Source organism: Scyliorhinus canicula, chromosome 1, assembly GCF_902713615.1.
Source record: "Scyliorhinus canicula chromosome 1, sScyCan1.1, whole genome shotgun sequence".
Taxonomy (NCBI): domain Eukaryota; kingdom Metazoa; phylum Chordata; class Chondrichthyes; order Carcharhiniformes; family Scyliorhinidae; genus Scyliorhinus; species Scyliorhinus canicula.
Window position 1 is genome coordinate 74,863,417 of NC_052146.1, and position 21,128 is coordinate 74,884,544.

Sequence of the window (21,128 nt, forward strand, 5' to 3'; positions counted from 1 at the left end):
ACAGTGGGAACACTGGGCAGCCCTGTCTTGTTCCTCTCTGTAGCTGGAAGTATTCAGAGCTGGTGGTGTTAGTTCGGACACTTGCCTTGGGAACGTTGTACAGGAGTCTCACCCAGGCGGTCAATCCCGCTCCTAGCCCAAACTGTTCCAGTACCTCGATGAAGTAGCTCCATTTGAGTCTGTCAAAGGCCCTTTCTGCATCCAGGGAGATGATCACCTCTGGTGTTCTCGCCCGCGGGGGGGCGGGGGAGGAGAAGAGTCATTATTACATTCAGCAGCTGCCTGATGTTCGCTGTGAGCGGCCTACCCTTGACGAAGCCCGTTTGGTCCTCTGCGACCACCTCTGGTACACAGCCCTCCAGCTTTTTGGCCAGGACCGTTGCAAGTATTTTCGCTCCACGTTCAGCAGTAAAATGGGTCTGTACGATCCACATTCCGTCAGGTCTTTATCATTTTTGGGTATCAGTGAAATTGTGGCCTGCTCTAGCGCGGGGGGCAGGGTGCCCCTGCCAGTGAGTCCGCGAACATGTCTCTTAGGTGTGGGGCCAGGACTGGTGCTAATTTTTTGTAGAAGTCCGCCAGGAACCCATTGGGTCCCGGTGCCTTCCCCGCCTGCATGGGGCTGATGTTCTCCATGATTTCTCCCAGGTCTATTGGTGCTTCCAGCTCCCCACCATCTGTCTTCCCCCACCACTGGTAGTTCCAGTCTGTCTAGGAACTGTTTCATTCCACCATCCCCGCTGGGGGGGCTCGGAGGTGTACAGTCTCTGGTAGAAGGTCTTGAATGCCCGATTGACCTCCTTTGGCTCTGTTACCAGTCTGCCTTTGCTATCCTTAGCTTGCAATATTTCCCTTCTGGCTGCCTGCTTTCTCAGCTGGTGAGCCAATAGGCGGTCAGCCTTATCTCCGTGTTCGTAGAAGGTCCCCCGTGTCTAGCGGAGTTGGTTCACTGCTTATTCTAGTGGATAGCAAGTTAAAGTCCATTTGCAGCTTTTTCCTCTCCGCCAGCAGCTCTAAGGTCAGGGCTTCGGAGTACTTTCTATCAACTTCCAGAATGGAGTCCACTAGATGTTGCCTGGCCACCCTCTCTTCCCTATCTCTACTTGCCTTGTAGGCTATGATCTCTCCTCTGATCACGGCCTTCAGTGCCTCCCAAAACATGGAGGGTGAGACCTTCCTGTTTTGGTTGTTACTAACGTAATCGCCTATGGCCTGTGATATTTTTTGGCAGAAAGCCTTGTCGGCCAGGAGATCCGTGTCCAGCCTCCATGTGGGGCGTTGGGCCCAGCCTGTCTCCAACCTCACATCCATATAGTGTGGTCGGAAAAAATGATCGCAGAGTAGTCCGTTCCCGTGATCCCTGGAAGCACCGATTTCCCCACTGCAAAGAAGTCGATACGGGTGTATACCTTGTGCACCTGCGAAAAGAATGAGAACTCTTTTTCTCCCGGGTGCAGGAACCTCCATGGGTGCACCGCCCCCATCCGTTTCATGAAGGGCCCTAGCTCCCTAACCATGCCAGACGTTTTCCTGTTCTGGGGTTTGATCAGTCGGTCAGTGGGTCCAGCACGCAGATAAAGTCGCCCCCCATAATCAGTCGGTGTGTGTCAAGGTCGGGGATTTCCGCCGTGGTGTTCTTTATGAATTCTAAGTCGTCCCAGTTGGGAGCATACACATTTACCAGTAAGACAGGTGCCCCTTCCAGGACACCGCTGACCATCATGTACCATCCCTGTGGGTACGTAACTGTCTTGGTTCCCGTAAACCTCGTCCTTTTGCGAATTAATATTGCTACCCCCCTAGCCCTCGTCGCATGTTGGTGTTGTTGAGGGATGAACAGTGGTGAGGGTACCAGAAGGAGTTGCCACTGGTATTGAGACTATCCTGCAAAGTCTTTAATGTCCATTGGAAAACAGAGACACTTACTTGGTTTCACCTCTCAAGCCGGTAAACGTAGGTACCCGTGAGTCCAGAGTAGAAGCAGACACAAGCCTGAATTGGCACGTGGACGTCCTTGACTCGGGGCGAGAATGCCACCACCAGAGCCGAATCAGCACTTTGAACTGGATAAAATAATTTCCTCCTCTATGATGTACATTTAGCAGAGTTTTTGTGTGTGTGTCGCACGCGTGTGCATGTGCGTAGGGTTGCCTTGGTGCTAGGTGTGATCATACAGTCTACTTTCTCTTTGTAGGTCCCTCTGGGGAGGCGATCCAGATCCATCACCAGACCAGACAGCATATGGCAGAGCTTCAGGGGCGCAGCATGCGAGACCCCACACACTCCTCCGCAGAACTGTTGGAGCTGGCTTACCATGAAGCGACTGGCAGGTTGGCATGCACAATACCATTTGCAAATAATTCACTAAAACTAACCCATGTTGTGGTGCATCAGGAAATAGAAATGCAACACGGACCCAGCCTGCTTGCAATTCTTGTTCTGTTATCCTTTTTGCATGGTACTATTTGTCGAAATCTATCCCAAAGGTAGTTTACTGGATTGTTGTGCAATGCAATAACTTGCATGTTATGTAGCAGCTGATTATCCTCCAGGTTTCTTGAAATGTGTCAAAAGTTACGAATGAGATGTGAATTGTAGACAGTGATTGTAAAGGAGGAAACAGCAGTTAGATTGCACACAGCAATGTCACACAAATTCGATAAAGGGCCAGTTAACCAAGTTTTGCTGATGATATTTAAAGGAGGAATGTTGGTTAGGTCACCAGGATAGTGATTATGTTTGTCCACTTTAGAGGGCCGATAGAAGTTCAGTTGAATGTCTAATTTCAAATAAAATAGCCATTAACATGCAGCATTCCCTCAGTACCGCACTGGAGTGTCAGCCTCAATTATCGGCTTCAATCTTGAGGTGTCATCCACAAAGCTTTACAAAGCGACCCTCCCGGTAAAGTGATCCTCCACCCGGCAATGGGGCCCTGCACCCAGCAATGGGACGTGCCTGATTATTCAAGTGCACCCCAGGTACAACCATAGCTGATTATAAGTGATGCAGCTCTGGAAAGGCTTTGCTTTTCAGTCAACCTGCATTGTTTTAACAGCTCTGAATCCGAGTTCACCGAAAATGATGAACACTTGTGTTTACAAATGGCCGTTTGAGGGGGGAGTGCATCATCTCCTGTCGCTGTTCTTTGATTCCTGCTTAGACCTAGAAGAACAGGCAGGCTTCATTTGCAGACAGGCATACAGGGTTTGTTGTCATTTGTACTACTCCCTAAACTGATGAGGATGTCCATTTTTTCTCATTTGTGATGTAATTGGAGTAGACTTTAATGTTGTTCCAGAGCGAGAGCTACAGAAGATGTCTGTCCCACACGGTGTTGACCAGTGAACAGAAACAAGACAACAAAGGGTGTGTGAGGGCCACAGCCAGAACACTGACCTCCCCATCTAATACCTTTTCATAGAATAATAGAACCCTAACAGAACAGGAGACCATTCAGCCCATCGAGTCTGCACCGACCTTCTGAAAGAGCACCCTACCTAGGCTCTATCCCCATAACCCAACTAACCGTTGGACACTAAGGGGCAATTTCGCATGGCTCATCCACCTAACCTGCACATCTTTGGACTGTGGGAGGAAACCGGAGCACCCGGAGGAAACCCACGCAGACACAGGAAGAATGTGCATCCACACAGCCAGTCACCCAAGGCGGGAATTGAACTCTGGTCCCTGGCGCTGTGAGACAGAAGTGCTAACCACTGTGCTGCCGTGTCACTCATTAAGCCTGTGCGTCTCTATCCTAAGATGAAGTCTTCAGGGTTTTTTTACCATGTATATAATTTTTTTTTAAATTTAGAGTACCCAATTTTTTTTTTCCAATTAAGGGGCAATTTAGCGTCGCCAATCCACCTAACCTGCATATCTTTGGGTTGTGGGGGTGAAACCCACGCAGACAGGGGGAGAATGTGCAAACTCCACACGGACAGTGACCCAGAGCTGGGATCAAACCCGGGTCCTCATCATCGTAGGCAGCAGTGCTAACCACTGCGCCACCATGACGCCCCAACCATGTATATAATTAGTCTATGCATTGATAGCCCATCACTTCTAAAGTTGGTCTAATTTTGAGGTATTAACTTTGACAGTAAAGAGTACAACACCTCATGTTTTCCCTTTCTCTCTCCGCCATATTATTCCTAGAATTACAGTGTGATCAATGTGATGTGTAAGATCCGGAATCTTGGCTGAAAAAGCAGTGCACTTGTGCTGTCTTGTTAATTTTGTCCTTCAACTCTCCAGGAAGTACTAATCGCAACCTTCCTTCCATCTGGCAAGGCTTTTTTGACATTGATTCAAATTAAAAAGTGAGAGTGAAATGATGATTTTGAATGTGCCATTCAATAGCATTAGCGAGTCCCTGCTACCTATTGTAGTGCATCTCTGGCATTTATCTCTTTGCCCTTAGACGGAGCACAGCCAGGCAAGCTGTTGATAACCAATCTTTCCTGGGGTGTACAGGAGTGGAGGAATTTGCCACGAGCCCTGCGAGCAGCCACAGTGCAGGTGAGACTATGAAGGGTCTGAGTTTGTTCTCTTTATGTTCCATTTGATGTTCATTTAAGTATTAGTTTCACCTTTTCACAGCTGCTGACCTCGAGCGCTGAGCTCAGACATGGTAATACAGAGCCGGGCATGTGATAATACCCACAATGCATTTCAACCAGCTGGACAGAAATAGGTCTTCGGGCCTCTTGGCCATTTGATGAGGTTATGGCTGATATGTATCCGAACACCACACGTCTGTGTTTGCCTCATATTCCCCATAATACTTCTTGCTTACCAAAAATCTGGCAATCTTCAGTTTTAAGTTTCAACAGTTCATCTGACATAAGTTGCCGTTTGTGGAAGAGAATTCCAAACCTCTGACACCCCCGGTGCAGACTCGATGGGCTGAATGGCCTCCTTCTGCTCTGTAAATGCTATGATTCTATGATTCTAATTCTATGATTCTGTGTGTAGAAGTGTTTCCTAAGGAACTGGTTCTAACGTTTGGACTCTGCCCCCATTACACTAGACTCTGCAATCTGCAGAAATAATTTCTTTCCATCCAGCCTAACTGTTCCTCTTGCGATCATGAAAACTTTGATCAAATCAGCTCCAAACTGTCTAAATTCCAGAGAATGCAACCCTAGTTTATGTTGTGCTCTCATGATTTAACTTTTGGCGTCGGGTTATCTCCTGATAGATGCTCCCAGAGCGGCAGAGTTTTTCCATCATCCTCTGTTCTTGTTTCAGATTCCAGCACCCGCAGTATTTTGCCTTTTTAAGTTAACGCTGGGGTTGGCTGGTAATCAACCAGAGCGGTTTGACTGGGCTATCGCTGATCATGTTGATTAAATAGTTAGCTTTGATCTACCAGGGCTTGAGGAGAGGGAGCGACTGGTCAGGCTACATTTCGACAAATGTGTCCTGAAACCTGCAAGAGAGGGAAAATAGCATCTGAAAATGGGGTCCCCTTCGCCCCATCCTGGTTCCCGGTCTGCATATTCAATCTTTTGAGGCAAAATTTTTATTTATTTTTTCCTTTCCCCCCCTCCCCCCCTGTTGTTCTACTAAAGTCGTGGGGGTGAATCGTTGTTTTTAGGCGTTTGTCAAGTGAAAAGTGACTATTTTGCAGGTTCACAGGACGAGAGCCACCTGAGGTGTGACTTCTCAGCACATCCTTGTCATCGGAAAAGCAAAATTCTTTATAAGTACTCCCTGATTCCCTTAAGTTGTGATGCAAAAGTCCATAATATTCAATCATTTTTGCACCTTCGACATTGATCCCTGGCTCACGGCTCCCCACTGACATATCTCTATTTCTGGCCTCTTGCAACACTGTGTTCTAATGGAGTGTGTATGTTTATTTTATTTTGCCCATTTCTCCCCGCAGGAGCGACCAGAGCTGAGCCTGTTGCCTGGGTTGCTGTAGCCAGCCAATTCTGGATGGCCTCACTGGGGCATTATGTCTCAGAATCTCTGCTCCAAACTTTCGGCTTCAGCAAACCTCCTGGTGTAACACGTGTTTCCAGCAACTTTAAACGTTGTCAATTGAATGCACTGGAATACTCTCCCCTTGCCTGGATGAGTACAGCTCCAATAGCACTCAAGAAGCTCGACACCATCCAGGTTTAAACAGCCTGCTTTATTGGTACCCCTTCCTCAAACATTCACTCCCTCTGACGACCAGTGGCAGTTGTGTACCATCTACAAATGCATGCAGCAACTCACCAAGGTTCCTTAGGCAGCACTGTCCAAGCCCCCGACCACTACCATCTAGAAGAACAAGGGCAGCAGATACATGGGAACACCACCATCTGGAGATTTCCCTTCAAGCCACACACCATCCTGACTTGGAAATCCCACAGAATCCTTACAGTGCAGAAGTAAGCCATCAAGTCTGCACCAATCCTCTGAAAGAGCTTCCTACCTATGTGCACTCTCCCGCCCTGTCCCCATAACCCCACCCAACCTGCACATCTCTGGATTGTGGGAAGAAACCCACGTAGGCATGGGGAGAATGTGCAAACTCCACACATTCATCCAAGGCCGGCATCAAACCTGAGTCCCTGGCATGTAAGGCAGCAGTGCTAACCACCGTGCCGCCCTTCTTTCAATTCTGCTGGATTAAAGTCCTGGAATACAGCACTGTGGGTGTACCTACACCTCAGGGACTGCAGTGGTTCAAGAAGGCAGCTCACTGCCATCTTCTCGAGCAGAAATTAGGGATGGGCAATAAATGAACCAGCAAGGCCCACATCCCGTAAATGAATATTTAAAAAGATATTCTGTAAAGGGTTGTAATAACCCTACTCTGGTACATAGTGCACAGGGTGGGGGAGGGCAATGTAGCAGGAAGATGATGACAGTGTGATACTTGTGTAATAGTGGGTCAGTGATCAGCGGGGCGGGGAGAGAGGAGAGTTCATTTCAAAAAGCGCCAGGAGAGATTTGATTTCCAAAAGCGCGGGGAGAGAGTTAATTTCAAAAAGTGCAGGGCGCGAGTTCATTTCAAAAAGTGTGGGGAGAGAGGAGAGAGTTCATATTCATCAGCGAGGAGAGAATTCATTTTAAATCTCATCCCGGCGACAGTGATCTCTTGGACTCGTTTTGATTGCCACAAGGGGTTGTCGGAGAGGAATTTTCCCAGAATGTTTTCCCATATTGGCCCTGGGTTTTAAACTCTGTTTTTTATTGCCTCTCCCTGGAGACCTCACGGTCTGGATCAGGGGGTGGAGATTAATCTGTGTGATTAGAAGGAGAACACTGCAAAACGAATTAATAAACTAGAAGAGAAGGTTGGGCAAGCGATGTGCTGTAGCTGCATGATGTGTGAGATGGCAGACCATATTGCGAGCTGCAGTGACCACATCTGCAGCAAGTGTTGGTTGCTCGAGAAATTTCGGCTCAGAATTGCTGAGCTGGAATCTGAGCGTCGGACATTGAGACACATTCGGGAGGGGGAGCATTACCTGGACGCTTTGTTTCAAGAGGCGGTCACATCCCGTAGATGAAGTACTTCAAAGTCGGTCAGTGGTTAGGGACAGCAAGGTGTGACCGTAAGTGAGGCAGGTAGAGGGATCCTGAATTCAGGAACAGAGGAGCCTCAGCTCTTCACCTTGTCCAACAGGTACTTGCTCCCTGTGTGGATGAGGAAAAGGGCTGTAGAGAGGATGAGCCATTCAAGCAGTGGGGGAGCAAGAAGACAAGTGGCAGTTGTGGGGGATTTTATAATTCGGGGGTTTGATAGCATCCTTTGTAAGCAGGACCGAGAGTCCCACTTGGAATGTTGCCTGCCCGGTGCCAGGGTGAGGGACATCTCTGACCGGCTTGAAAGGATATTGGAGTGGGAGGATCCAGTTGTTGTCGTCCATGTTGGGACAAACAACATAGGCAAGATTAGGAAAGAGGACCTGTTGGCAGATTATCAGGCACTAGGAACTAAATTAAAGGGTTATGATCTCTGGATCACTACCCGAGCCATATGCAAATTGACATAGGGATGAGAAAATTAGGGAAGTAAACACATGGCTAAAGGAGTGGCGTGGGAAAGAGGGGTTCCATTTCAAGGGACATTGGCATCAGTATTGGAACAGTAGAAATCTGTACAGGTTGGCCAGTCAGCTGAACCGATCTGGGACCTGGTGTTCTAGTGGAAAGGATAAATAGGGTGGTTGCAAACTAGCAGCAGGATGGCACAGTGATTAGCACAGCTGTCCCGGGTTTGATCCCAGTTCTGAGTCACTGTCCGTGTGGAGTTTGCACATTCTCCCCGTGTTTATGTGGGTTCGCCCCCACAACCCAAAGATGTGCAGGCTAGGTGGATTGGCTACACTAAACTGCCCCTTAATTGGAAAAAAATGAATTGGGTAATCTAAATTTAAAAAAACGCTAACTTTAAAATGGCAAGTGCGGAGGTGTGGGGGGGGGGGGGGGGGGGGGGGCGGTGTGAGGGATGGGTGAAACTACGGGAAGAATAATGGGTAATGAGAAGCAGAGCAGCAAGTTAGCACCTGGGGAGGAGGATTCAATTACAGGGAAAATTATGACAAAAGTTAAAGGGAAGAAGATCTCAGGAGATGTTATTAATGGAGGTGTTAGGATTCAAACAGAATGTTTAAAAAAAACTAGCATAAGAGCACTTTACTTGAATGCTCATAGCATTCGAAACAAGGTGAATGAGTTGACGGCACAAATCAACGCGATTGAGTATGATTTCGTGGCCATTACAGAGACATGGTTGCAGGGTGGTCACGACTGGGTGTTAAATATCCAGGGGTATCAGACTATTCAGAAGGACAGACAGGAAGGTAAGGGAGGTGTGTTATGGGCCAGGGTTTAAAAATGCCAAAGTATATTATGGAGTTCACCTATTCTATAATTTTTTGTTGAATTTGGCTAGGGTGAGCACAAGAGCCTCCACTTGAGGTGGGATCAACAGTCTTCCTTGTCATTTTAATCAAAATAAACTTTATTCTAGGAACTTAGATAAAATTATATAAACACAGAGCAAGACGTTTTATCAATTACAAATATAAAGATACTGCACAGCTAAAATAATCTATTATATAATACTTAATGAACTCCCCCTTAACTGTTCCAATTAAAAAACAAAATCCCATAAACCAAGAAACCCTTTAAGGGCGTGACCCAGCACTCTGCATTCTCACTTGAATAAGACTTGTTTTTCCTGAGATTCTGACCCCGTTTCACCAGCAGGTTTAAACCCTTCCAGAAAGCAAACTATATATTTTAAGTTACCAAAACAGCAGGTCGTTGTAATCAATGTTTTTTTTTACTGAAACAGATATTTTAAATGGAAATAGAGAGACAGGAACAAAACACTTCTTTCTCCCTGAGTCCACAGCAGTCAAATGTGAAATGTGAATGTGAAACCAAAAACAGCTCACAGAGCCACAGCCCAGCTCCATCCACTGACATCACAGAAGCAATGTGATAAGATTTTAAATATTGCCCCTTTCTTAAAGGGGCGCTCCCATGACAGGTGGTGTAGCTCTGATATTTAAGGATGACATCAGGGGAGTAGTGAGAGATGATATTGGTTCTATGGAGAAAAAGATTGACTCTATTTAGGTGGAAATTAGAAATAATAAGGAGGGAAGGTCGCTGATTAGCCATCAAATAATAACATCACGGTTAGGCGGGCAATAAACAAAGAAATAACTGATGCATGTAAAAATGGTACGTCAGTTGGTCATAGGGGATTTGAATTTACATATCGATTGGTCAAACCAGGTCGGACAAGACAGCCTTGAGGAGGAGTTCATAGAATGTATCTGCGACCAGGATGGTAGAGAGAAGCTTTCGCCACCTGGGAATACAGGTGGCTCGGAAATGGGAGGCATTACACAGGCTCAACCTAACCTGGCTGGTGGAGCAAATGGAGGGGGACTTTAAAAGATGGGATATGCTCCCGCTTTGGCTGGCGGGGAGGGTACAGACCGTGAAAATGACGGTGCTCCTCAGATTTCTGTTTGTCTTCCAGTGCCTCCCCATCTTCATCCCTAAGGCCTTTTCCGAGCGGATAAACAAGATTATTTTGGGCTTTGTATGGGCGAATAAAACCCCGTGGGTGAAGAAACTGTTGTTGAAGCACAGTCGGGGGGAGGGTGGGTTGGCGCTGCCGAACGTCTGCAGCTGCTACTGGGCGGCGAATATAGCGATGATTAGGAAGTGGGTAATGGGGGAGGGGTCGGCATGGGAGCGGATGGAGGCGGTGTCATGCAAAGGCACCAGTTTGGGAGCACTGGTAACGGCACCTCTGCTGTTCTCGCCGGCCCGGTACTCCACTAGCCTGGTGGTGGTGGCGGCATTAAGGATCTGGGGGCAATGGAGGAGGTATAAGAAGGTGGACGGTGCGTCAGTCTGGACCCCGATTTGCAACAACCACAGGTTCGCGCCGGGCAGAATAGATGGCGGGTTCCGAAGTTGGCAGAGAGCAGGAATTAGGAGGATGGGAGATCTGTTCATAGATGGGAGTTTTCCCAGTCTGAAAACGCTGGAGGACTAGTTCAAGCTGCCGCCGGGGAATGGTTTCAGATATTTACAAGTCCGGGACTTTTTAAGGAAACAGGTGTTGGCTTTCCTCCTGATCCCGCTACGAGGGATACAGGACAGAGTAGTGTCCGGTACCTGGGTGGGGGAGGGAAATGTGTCGGATAGGAGTTATTGGAGGCGGAGGAGACCGAAGGGCAAGTGGGAGGAGGAGCTAGGTGGGAAGTTGCAGGCGGGTCTGTGGGCGGACGTCCTAAACAGGGTTAATTGCTCCTCATGTGCTAGGCTCAGTCTAATACATTCTAAGGTGGTACAGCAGACACACATGACGGTGGCGAGGATGAGCAAATTTTCGGAGTAGAAGATAGATGTGCGAGGTGTGCGGGAAGCCCAGCAAACCATGACCACATGTTTTGGGCATGCCTGAAGCTTGGAGGATTCTGGCAGGGATTTGCCAAGGCAGTGTCCAAGGTGCGAGATATGTAGGTGGTGCCGAGTCCAGAGATAGCGATCTTTGGAGTGTCAGAAGATCCGGGAGTTCAGGGAGTGAAAGAGGCCGATGTTCTGGCCTTTGCCTCCCTGGTAGCCCGGAGACGGATCCTGTTAATATGGAGGGACCCGAAGCCCCCGAGTGTGGAGAGTTGTGTCAGTGACATGGCTGGGTTTCTCAAGCTGGAGAAAATAAAGTTTGCCTTGAGGGGGTCAATGCTGGGGTTCTCTCGGAGGTGGCAGCCGTTCGTCGACTTTCTCGGGGGAAATTAATATGTCAGCAGAAGCAGCATTCTGAAGGGGGTGGTGGGTAGGTGCAATATGGTTAAGGGATGTACAAGAAGCGGTTGGGTGGGAAATGTCCAGTTTACCATGTTGATGTTTATGTAATTATTGTTTTGTTTGTTATTGTTATAAAAATTTTGCAAATGCTTCAATAAAAATATTTTAAAAAAAAAGAATATATCCGCGACAGTTTCCTCGAACAGTATGTAATGGAACCTAGGAGGAAGCAAGCTATCCTAGATCTAGTCCTGTGTATTGAGACAGGAATAATTAATTATCTCGCAGTTAGGGATCCCCTCGGAAGGAGCAATCACAGTGTGGTTGAGTTTAAAATACAGATGGAGGGTGAGAAGGTAAAATCCTTGTGCTGAAACAAAGGAGACTTTGTTTAAATGGGATGAGGGAGGAGTCGGCGAAGGTAGACCGGAAGCAAAGACTTTATGGTGGAACAATTGAAGAACTGTGGAAGACTTCTAAAGCATTTTTTCACAGTTCTCAGCAAAAGTATATATCAGTGAAAAGGAAGGACTGTAGAAAAAGGGATAATCGACCATGGATATCTAAGGAAATAAAGGAGGATATCAAATTGAAAGTAAATGCATCGACAGTGGCAAAGATTAGTGGAAAACTAGAGGATTAGGAAATCTTTAAAGGTCAACTGAAAGCCATGGAAAAAGCTATGAAGAAAAGTAAGATTATGAGAGTAAAATAGCTCAGAATCTAAAACAGATCAAATGTATAAAAAGAAGAAGAGTGGCTAAGGTAAACATTGGTCCTTTAGAGGATGAGAAGGGGGAATTAATAATGGGAAATGATGAAATGTACGAGACATTGAACATGTATTTTGTGTGGGTCTTCAGAGTGGAAGACACAAGTAACATGCCAATAATTGATGGCAAGGAGGCTATGGCAGGTGAGGATGTAAAAATGATCATTATCACTTCGATGGGTGGTGCGGGAGCACAATGGTTAGCACTGTTACTTCATAGCGCCAGGGTCCCAGGATCGATTGCCGCTTGGGTCACTGTCTGTGCGGCGTCTGCATGATCTCGCTGTGTCTGTGTGGGTTTCCTCCGGGTGCTCCGGTTTCCTCCCACAAGTCCCAAAAGACGTGCTGTTAAGTAATTTGGACATTCTGAATTATCCCTCTGTGTACTCGAACAGGCGCGGAATGTGGCGCTAGGGGCTTTTCACAGTAACTTCATTGCAGTGTTGATGTAAGCCTACTTGTCTGCATGATCTCCCTGTGTCTGTGTGGGTTTCTTCCGGGTGCTCCGGTTTTCTCCCACAGGTCCCAAAAGAATTGCTGTTAGGTGAATTGGACATTCTGAATTCTCCCTCTGTATACCCAAATTTGTGACAATAATAAAGATTATTATTAATATCAGCAGGTCGTGTTGGGCAAGCTAATGGGGCTAAAGGTAGAAGAGTCTACTGGCCCTGATGGAATGCATTCCAGGGTACTAAAAGAAATGGCAGGGGAAATAGCAAATGTGGTAAATAGCTTGTGGTAATTTACCAAAATTCCCTGGACTCTGGGGCGGTTCCGGCAAGTTGGAAAACAGCAAATGTGACGCCACTGTTTTAAAAAGAGGCGGTAGACAAAAGACGGGTAACTATTGTCCAGTTAGCTTAACTTCTGTAGTGGGGAAAAAGCTTGAATCTATCATCATGGAAGAAATAGCGAGACACCTGGATAGAAATTGTCCCATTGCACAGACGTAGCATGGGTTCATGAAAGGCAGCTCGTATTTAACTAATTTATTGGAATTCTTTGAGGACATTACGAGTGTGGTGGGAACTAGTGGATGTGATGTATCTCGATTTCCAGAAGGCATTCAACAAGGTGCCGCACAAAAGGCTGTTACATAAGATAAGGGTGCACGGCGTTACGGGTATTAGCATGGAGAGAGGATTGGTTAACTAACAAAGCAAAGAGTGGGATAAATGGGCATTTTTCTGGTTGGCGATCAGTGGCTAGTGGTGTGCCTTTGGGATCAGTTTTGGGACTGCAATTGTTTACAATTTATATAGATGATTTGGAGTTGGGAACCAGGCATAATGTGTCAAAGTTTGCAGATGATACCATGATGAGTGGCAGAGTAAAGTGTGCAGAGGACCCTGGTCCCAGGTTCGATCCCAGCTCTGGGTCACTGTCTGTGTGAAGTTTACACATTCTCCCTGTGTTTACGTGGGTTTCGCCTCCACAACCCAAAAATGTGCAGGCTAGGTGGATTGACCACACTAAATTGCCCCTTAATTGAAAAAAATAATTGAGTACTCTAAATTTAATAAACAAAGAGTGCAGAGAACACTGAAAGCCTGCAGAGGGATTGTAGACAGTTTAAGTGAGTGGGCAAGGGTCTGGCAGATGGAGTACAATGTTAGTAAATGCGAGGTCATCCATTTTGGGAGGAATAATAGCAAAATGGTCTTATTATTTAAATGGTAAAAAAATTGCAGCATTCTGAAATGGAGAGAGATCTGGTGTCCTTGTGCATTAATCACAAAATGTTGGTTTGCAGGTGCAACAAGTAATTAAGAAGGCAAATGGAATTTTGTCCTTCATTACTAGAGGGATGGAGTTTAAAAACAGGAAGGTTATGTTGCAGCTGTATAGGGTGCTGGTGAGGCCACACCTGGAGTACTGTGTACAGTTTTGGTCTCCTTACTTGCGAATGGGCTACTGGCACTGCAGGAGATTCACTCAGTTGATTCCGGAGTTGAGAGGATTGGCTTAAGGGGAGAGACCGAGTAGACTGGGAATATACTCATTGGAATTTAGGGGAATGAAGGGGGATCTGATAGAAACATAAAATTATGAAGGGAATAGATAAGATAGAAGCAGGGAGGTTTTTTCCACTGGTGGGTGAAACTAGAACTAGGGGGCATGGCCTCAAAATAAGGGGGAGCATATTTAGGACTGAGTTCAGGAGGAACTTCTTCACCCAAAATCTGTGGAATTCCCTTCCCAGTGAAGCAGTTGAGGCTACCCCCGTTGAATGTTTTTAAGGCAAAGATAGATTTTTGAACAGCATAGGAATTAAGGGTTATGGTGAGCGGGCTGATAAGTGCAGCTGAGTCCACCAAAAGATCAGCCATGATCTTAACGAATAGCGGAGCAGGCTCAAGGGGCCAGATGGCCTACTCCTGCTCCTAGTTCTTATATTCTTAGGTTCAGTCCCCAGACATCAACACACTTCTCACTTTCTCACAATGATAACAAGGTGAAATTGTGATACAGGTTGCAGAAACTAGACTTTTATCCATTTAAACATCACAGTTTAAGGAGGAAACAAATCGAGCTGTTTGAGAGGAGTTGATAAGTAGATGAGTGGTCAGGTCAAGAAAGAGGGTTTTAAAAAAAAATAATTTTTATTGAAAACTTTTACAAAATATATAACAACAAAAAGAAGAAAGAGGGTTTATAACCTCAAGTATAAAACTTGATCATTTGGGGTGATGTTAAGAAGGACTTTCTTCACACAGATGAAATCTGAAACTCTATTCCACAGCAATCCGTTAACTGAACATTCAAAACTGAGATTGATATATTTTGTTGGACAAAGGTATTAAGGGGTTTCAAAATTTAAGGAGAATAGGTGGTGTTGCGATAGTGTGGCCCTGTTTAAATTGATTGGTGGAACAGACTCCAATCCTCCTGGATCTCTGTTCCTACCCGAGGGGGTTAAATAGAATAGAATTCCGACAGTGCAGAAAGAGGTCATTCAGCCCATCGATCTCTGCACCAACCCTACGACAGAGCACTCTGCTGAGGCCCACTCTCCCACCTATCCCCTTAATCCCAGCTGACCTGCTACGGGGAAATTAATCATGGTCAACCTGCACTTCTTTGGACTGTGGGAAGAAACCGGAGCACCTGGAGGAAACCCATGCAGACATAGGGAGAATGTACAAACTCCACACAGACCTTCACCCAAGGCCGGAATCGAACCCGGTCCCTGGTGCTGTGAGGCAGCAACGTGAAAGCACCTGGCAAATTTCATCAATGGAAAGGGATATTTACCCCAACAAGCCAATCCCCTTTTTAAGCACCTTCTTGACCAATCCCTTCGGCATGCTGCCTCTTAAGCTTGTCGATGCTAGCCACGTGATTAGATATGCTTATTTAGCACAACCATGGGCGTGGAGTTAGTGAGGGTTCAGGGGTGGGGACCCTGCCACCCTTCCAGAGAGGAAAGAGGTGCTGATTCTGTGCAGTAGTTTCAGTTGCAGGACAGGCACCTGGAGGAGGACAATGGAGGCTACAGGTTAACAAACAGCAGCAGCAAATCAGGCTTGGAAGTGAAGACATTGGGATCAGTCATTAATTAAAAGCAGTGATTGGCAAATCCGGTGAATTTCTATGCTTGGTCTGTGCTGTGCAGTCCCAGATTTCAATCATTTTGGGTAGAACCTCCTAGCAACAGTGAAAAGTAGCTGTTTTTGATCACATTGGACAATAATAAATCACTCGTTGAAGTTAATTATCTGATTAATACTACGTGTTGACCTGGCTCCAATGTGAGATCGGTATCTGTTTGTGAACAGATTGGTTTCTCTGGTTAGGCAGACGAAAAGAACCATAAATAATGTGCCTTGGCTTGAAAAATCATTTTTCTGCAGAGGTATTAATTTTTTGTTATTGTCACAAGTAGACGAACAGTAACACCGCAATGAATTTACTGTGAAAATCCCCTAGTCGCCACACTCCAGCGCCTGTTTGGGTACACGGAGGGAGAATTCAGAATGTTCAAATTACCTAACAAGCACGTCTTTCGGGATTTGTGGGAGGAAAACGGAGCACCCGGAAGAAACCCACGCACACACTGGGAGAACGTGCAGACTCCGCACAGACAGTGACCCAAAACGGGAATCGAACCTTGGTCCCTATTGCTGTGAAGCAACAGTGCTAACCACCGTGCTATTGTGCCGCCCATGTTCTATTGGGAGGAAAATGATTAATATAAAACAGGTGCCGGTTCAGTACAAGTGACCAGAGAAGCACCGAACCTGCCTGTTAAATGTAAATGGAGCCTCTTTACCTGTCGTAGCAAACGAGCCGTATGCAGTTTGGGACTCTTTTGAGCAGAGTGATATGTCTGACTAAGGAGACAAATTTTATCAACAGAGATGGGAAGGGAAGAAGATTTATTCATAACATTGTTTCAAGCCAGAATCGTCTGGTTTCACAGGCACTTCATGATATAAAGTGACGGCTGATGGTTTTGGGAAGATGGGACTTTGTGAGGTTGTTTTTTGGGGTCTCATTTAGTTGGATATCTGTGAGAGCTAACCAATCTGTTGATGCCTGCTGGTCAGTGAGAGGAAAGCTTGCAGGGCCATTGTTGATGTTCGAAGCACGCAGCATTACACACTCGCTGCCCTCGGGCTCTGTGCCACCGCCACGAGATCCATACGGCTGATCATGTCTGTTTTTGTTCCAGGGACTCCACTGAATCAGGCCTCATCCTACGAAGACCCTTCTTCTGGCCGTGATGCAAGTGAGTTATTGACTCAATTGAGCCAAACCAAAGAGGAGAAAAGGCAAATAATGCAAATGCGGAGAACGGTGAAAGTATACAACAGGCCAACCAACGGAGAGAAGATAGGTTAATTGCCTGGGGGAGACCACTCAGAATGCTGAGGGAACTTTGATCTGTCTCTCTTCATTCAGATGCTGTTCTTTATTTACAGCATTTTCAGTTTTTATAAATAGAGAGCTAGAGATCAATTTTCATCTCTTTCCCTCCTACAGATCTTTTATTTATGTAAATTTAGTGTACCCAATTAATTTTTGCCAATTAAGGGGCAATTTAACATCTTTATGTTGTGGGGGCGAAACCCACGCAAACACGGGGAGAATGTGCAAACTCCACACGGACAGTGACCCAGAGCCGGGATCGAACCTGGGACCTCGGCGTCGTGAGGCAACAGGGCCTACCACTGCACCACCGTGCTGCCCCTCTCCAAATTTTAATGGAATCATACAATCAAAAAATTTGCAGTGCAATAGGAGGCCATTCGGCCCATCAGGTCTGCACTGGCCCTTGAAAAGAGCACCCTACCCAAGCCCACGCTTCCAATCCTTTCCCAGTAACCCGACCCAACCTTTTGGACGCTAAAGGGCAATTCAGCATGACAAATCCACCTAAGCTGCACACGTTTGGACTGTGGGAGGAATCCGGAGAACCCGGAGGAAACCCACGCAGACACGGGAGAAGTGCAAACTCCACAGTCATCCGAGGCCAGGATTGAACCTGGCCCCTGGAGCTGTGATGTAACAGTGCTAACCACTGTGCCATCGTGCCACTTATAATAGTTAAAGAATTTAATCATTTTCATATATATGTTAACCTGTGGACTTGGTTGTAGGGATGCAGTGCATCTTTTTACAAGATGTTTTACTATTTTGTTTTCTTTTTGTCCTTTTTTTTTCTCCATTGGTCAAGTCTAACCCTTCACCCAAGAATGCGGGCTCACTGTTTTTTCTGAACCACCCGTGCAGTGTGTCGCGTACGTCACCATCAGAAGTCAGGAGAGAGACGGGCAGCAGTGACGATCTGTCTGACTCTCTTCTGCTGTGGGGAGTTGGAAGGGGCTTCACACAGCATCTCCCTGCTCAACGTAGCCGAGGCCACCAGGGGATCGGAGGTTAGCCATCGTCTACCCTGATCCACTGTTCTAATTCATAGGAGCACCTTCACCATCTCCACACCCAGAGCCACATCTCATCCCAATCTGTGTGTTTTATTTAGTAGAATATAAGTTTGTCTTTTTACTGCCAGAATTTGTTTTTAATTGACCAACTATGAAAATATTATTTGATGTTGTAATATTTCCCCTGTGCGTTGCAGCTGAAAGCACATTATCGCTTATCGCTTTGTGTGGGGTGATAACAAGTATGCACTTTAGCAAGACATAGATGGGTAACCGGCTTGCCTTCAAAACCTTTGCTGCTGCCGGAAACTCTGAATCCTGTAACAATGAATTTAGTTTTGTGTTGGGCTCGTGTCATGTTGATAGCATTAGGAACATATGACTTTGGAGCCAGCCATTCAGCCCCTCGAACCTGCTCCGCTGCTATGCAATACAATCATGGCTGATCTAGTTGTGTCTCTACTCTACCTTCCTGTCATAACCCTCGACTCCCCTGGCTATCAAAAATCCGAGTAACTTTGCCTTGAGTAACTTCAATGACCCACAGCCTCCACCCTTCTCTAAGGAATTGAGTTACACACACGAATGACCCTTTGAGAAAATAAAATCTCCTCATCTCCATCTTAAAACAGTAGACCTCTTGGGCGAAATTCTCCGACCCCCCCCCCCGCAGGCGGGCCCCCTGCGGCGATTCTCCGGCCCGCGATGGGCCGAAGTCCCGCCGCTGAGAGGCCAATCCCGCCGCCGTGGTTTCACCCACCTCTGGTGGCGGCGGGATTGGCGGTGCGAGCGGGCTCCCGGGGTCCTGGGGGGGGGGGGGGGCGGGGCGGGGCGATCGGACCCCGGGGGGTGCTGCCCCCACGGTGGCCAGGCCTGCGATCAGGGCCCACCGATCGGTGGGCGGGCCAGTGCCGTGGGGGCACTCTTTTTCTTCCGCCGCCGCCATGGCCTCCACCATGCCGCTGACGTCACCACCGGCGCATGCGCGAACCGGCGAAGGCCTTTTGGCCAGCCCCGATGCCAGCTGGCGGGTGTCAAAGGCCATTGGCGCCGGTTTTGTCGCCAGTCGGCATGGCGCCAACCACTCCGGTGCGGGCCTAGCCGCCAAAGGTGCGGAGAATTCCGCACCTTTGGGGAGGCCCGACGCCGGAGTGGTTGGCGCCACTCCGCTACACCAGGACCCCCCGCCCCGCCGGGTAGGGGAGAATCCCGGCCCTTATTCTTAAACTGCGACCTCTGGTTCTAGCCTCTCCCACAAGAGGAAACATCCGCTCGATATCCATCCTCTCAAGTCCTCGCAGCATCTTACATGTTTCAATAAGATCACCTCTCATTCCTCTAAACTCCCAATGGGTAAAGACCAAACCTTTCCTCGTAAGGTAAGCTCCTCATTCGACAACTGAGTTGAGTGGACCTTCTCGGATGCTTCTGGTGAAATTATCGCAATTCACGCATTATTAGGATGCTATGTATTATAATGTGCTTTAAACAAAAGCTTGCAACCTCCCATCAATTGGAAGTTGGTATGTCACCTTTTTGACTCTGATCTTGATACCATTGCTTTATGTCGCCTAGTTTATTTTAACCACAGCTCACCCTCCTGACAGAGTCCTTCTGTTCCAGACCTCCTTTCTGCTTGCCAATTAGCTTTGAGACTTCATTTTTGCAGTTGGGATTCTTTTACGTGTAGTTCTAGTTATTGATACCCGAAAGCAGCCATAGAATCTGCAGTGCAGAAGGAGGCCATTCGGCCCATCAAGTCTGTATGGGCTCTTGGAAAGACCACCCTACTTAAGCACACGCCTCCACCCTATCCCTGTAACCCAGTAACCCACACTTAGCCTTTTTTTTTAACACTAAGGGCAATTTAGCCTGGTCAATCCACCAAACCCACACATCTTTGGATGTGGGAGGATTGGGGAGAAAGTGAAAACTCCACACAGTCACCCAAGGCTGGAATTGAACCTGGGACCCTGGAGCTGTGAGGCAGCAGTGCTAGCCACCGTGCCGCCCTCCATAGTCCAGAGCTATCTGGACTACTCGTGATGGCAACTGGTTACAGGATTGGAATAACGCCACCTGGTCTCAGCTTTGAATTGCAGTGCAGCCCTGTTCACACTGATCCAATAGTTCGAGCCAACCCCCCGAATGAAAAAGGCACCAGCTGCTATAGCACAAAACCACACACAGCAGTAGCCCCATTTCATTCTCAGTCGACACTGAGTTAGTTGAGCTCATCCTAGGTCTAAGGTAGTGATGTTAGAGTTGGGCACGTAGCTGCTTAGCTTGGGATGGAAACCAGAATTTCCATTCTTGCTGGAAAGCTGGGATATTTGGCTCAACAATATCTTATCCTTGGGAAGAATGGAGAAAGAAGAAAGAAATGAAGCAGAGGTTGATCTGCTGCATGGACAGTTTCCAAATAAATTAGTTTAACGTTTGTTCACTGCCTGCAAGATAAAATGTCTGGTCAATTGAATTTTGCTTATTTAATCTAATTGTTAAAAAAACTAATATCACTAAAATATGTGCATGTTTCTGCTAATTGATGTTATACTGATGTTTTAGTGTTATGTGTAAAGATGCACCATTCTCTCAATGGTCTGCCAGGTAAACTGGTGTAACCCATGTCTTGTTCTCAGTTTGTGTTCTAACTGTGGACCGAGTCATTCGCTCCAGATAGACACACCTTTCAATTTGAATCAAATCACTTCTTTATTGAACATAATATAAAAATTCCAATGCTTAAATCTGCTACAAGGGAGGTTCTATCATACACTGTATCAAAACTCCATTGCCGAAAGCTGTTACACACAGTTTGAAAACTCTTTACTACGTACAAAGTATCAGAACTCACGCCTTGGGCGTAAATACCACCCGGTAAGAGGCCCTCTTGGTGGATCCTGAAGTCCTCTCTGGGTCCCAGACCCAAGGCACGCCTTCTTATAGTGGTTATTCCTTCAGCTTATCGCTTCAAAAGTCTGTCTCTCCTTTTTGTACAGATCCCGCCCACGCGTCCAATCCTCACAAAAGACAGCATGAATCAATCAATTTTTTCTGGTCACGAATGTTCAAAGAGTCGTGACTCAGCGATTGTATTTCTTCTCAGGAGCACAGCACACACAAGGGTCTGTCTGTCTGAGGCATAGTGACAGCCATTGTCCAATCATCTCCTG

General features: G+C 46.9%; 1 protein-coding gene across 3 annotated transcripts in view; it reads left to right on the forward strand.

Moving 5' to 3' along the window:
* The window catches only part of depdc5 (DEP domain containing 5, GATOR1 subcomplex subunit), a 253,508-nt gene that overhangs the window by 103,240 nt on the left and 129,140 nt on the right, over positions 1-21,128 (forward strand). For all 3 annotated transcript variants that reach the window (XM_038793299.1, XM_038793316.1, XM_038793307.1), the window contains exons 22-24: positions 2,195-2,330; positions 4,427-4,524; positions 16,740-16,796. In XM_038793299.1, the coding sequence (XP_038649227.1) occupies positions 2,195-2,330; positions 4,427-4,524; positions 16,740-16,796 (291 nt within the window). The remainder of the gene's footprint in view (positions 1-2,194; positions 2,331-4,426; positions 4,525-16,739; positions 16,797-21,128) is intronic.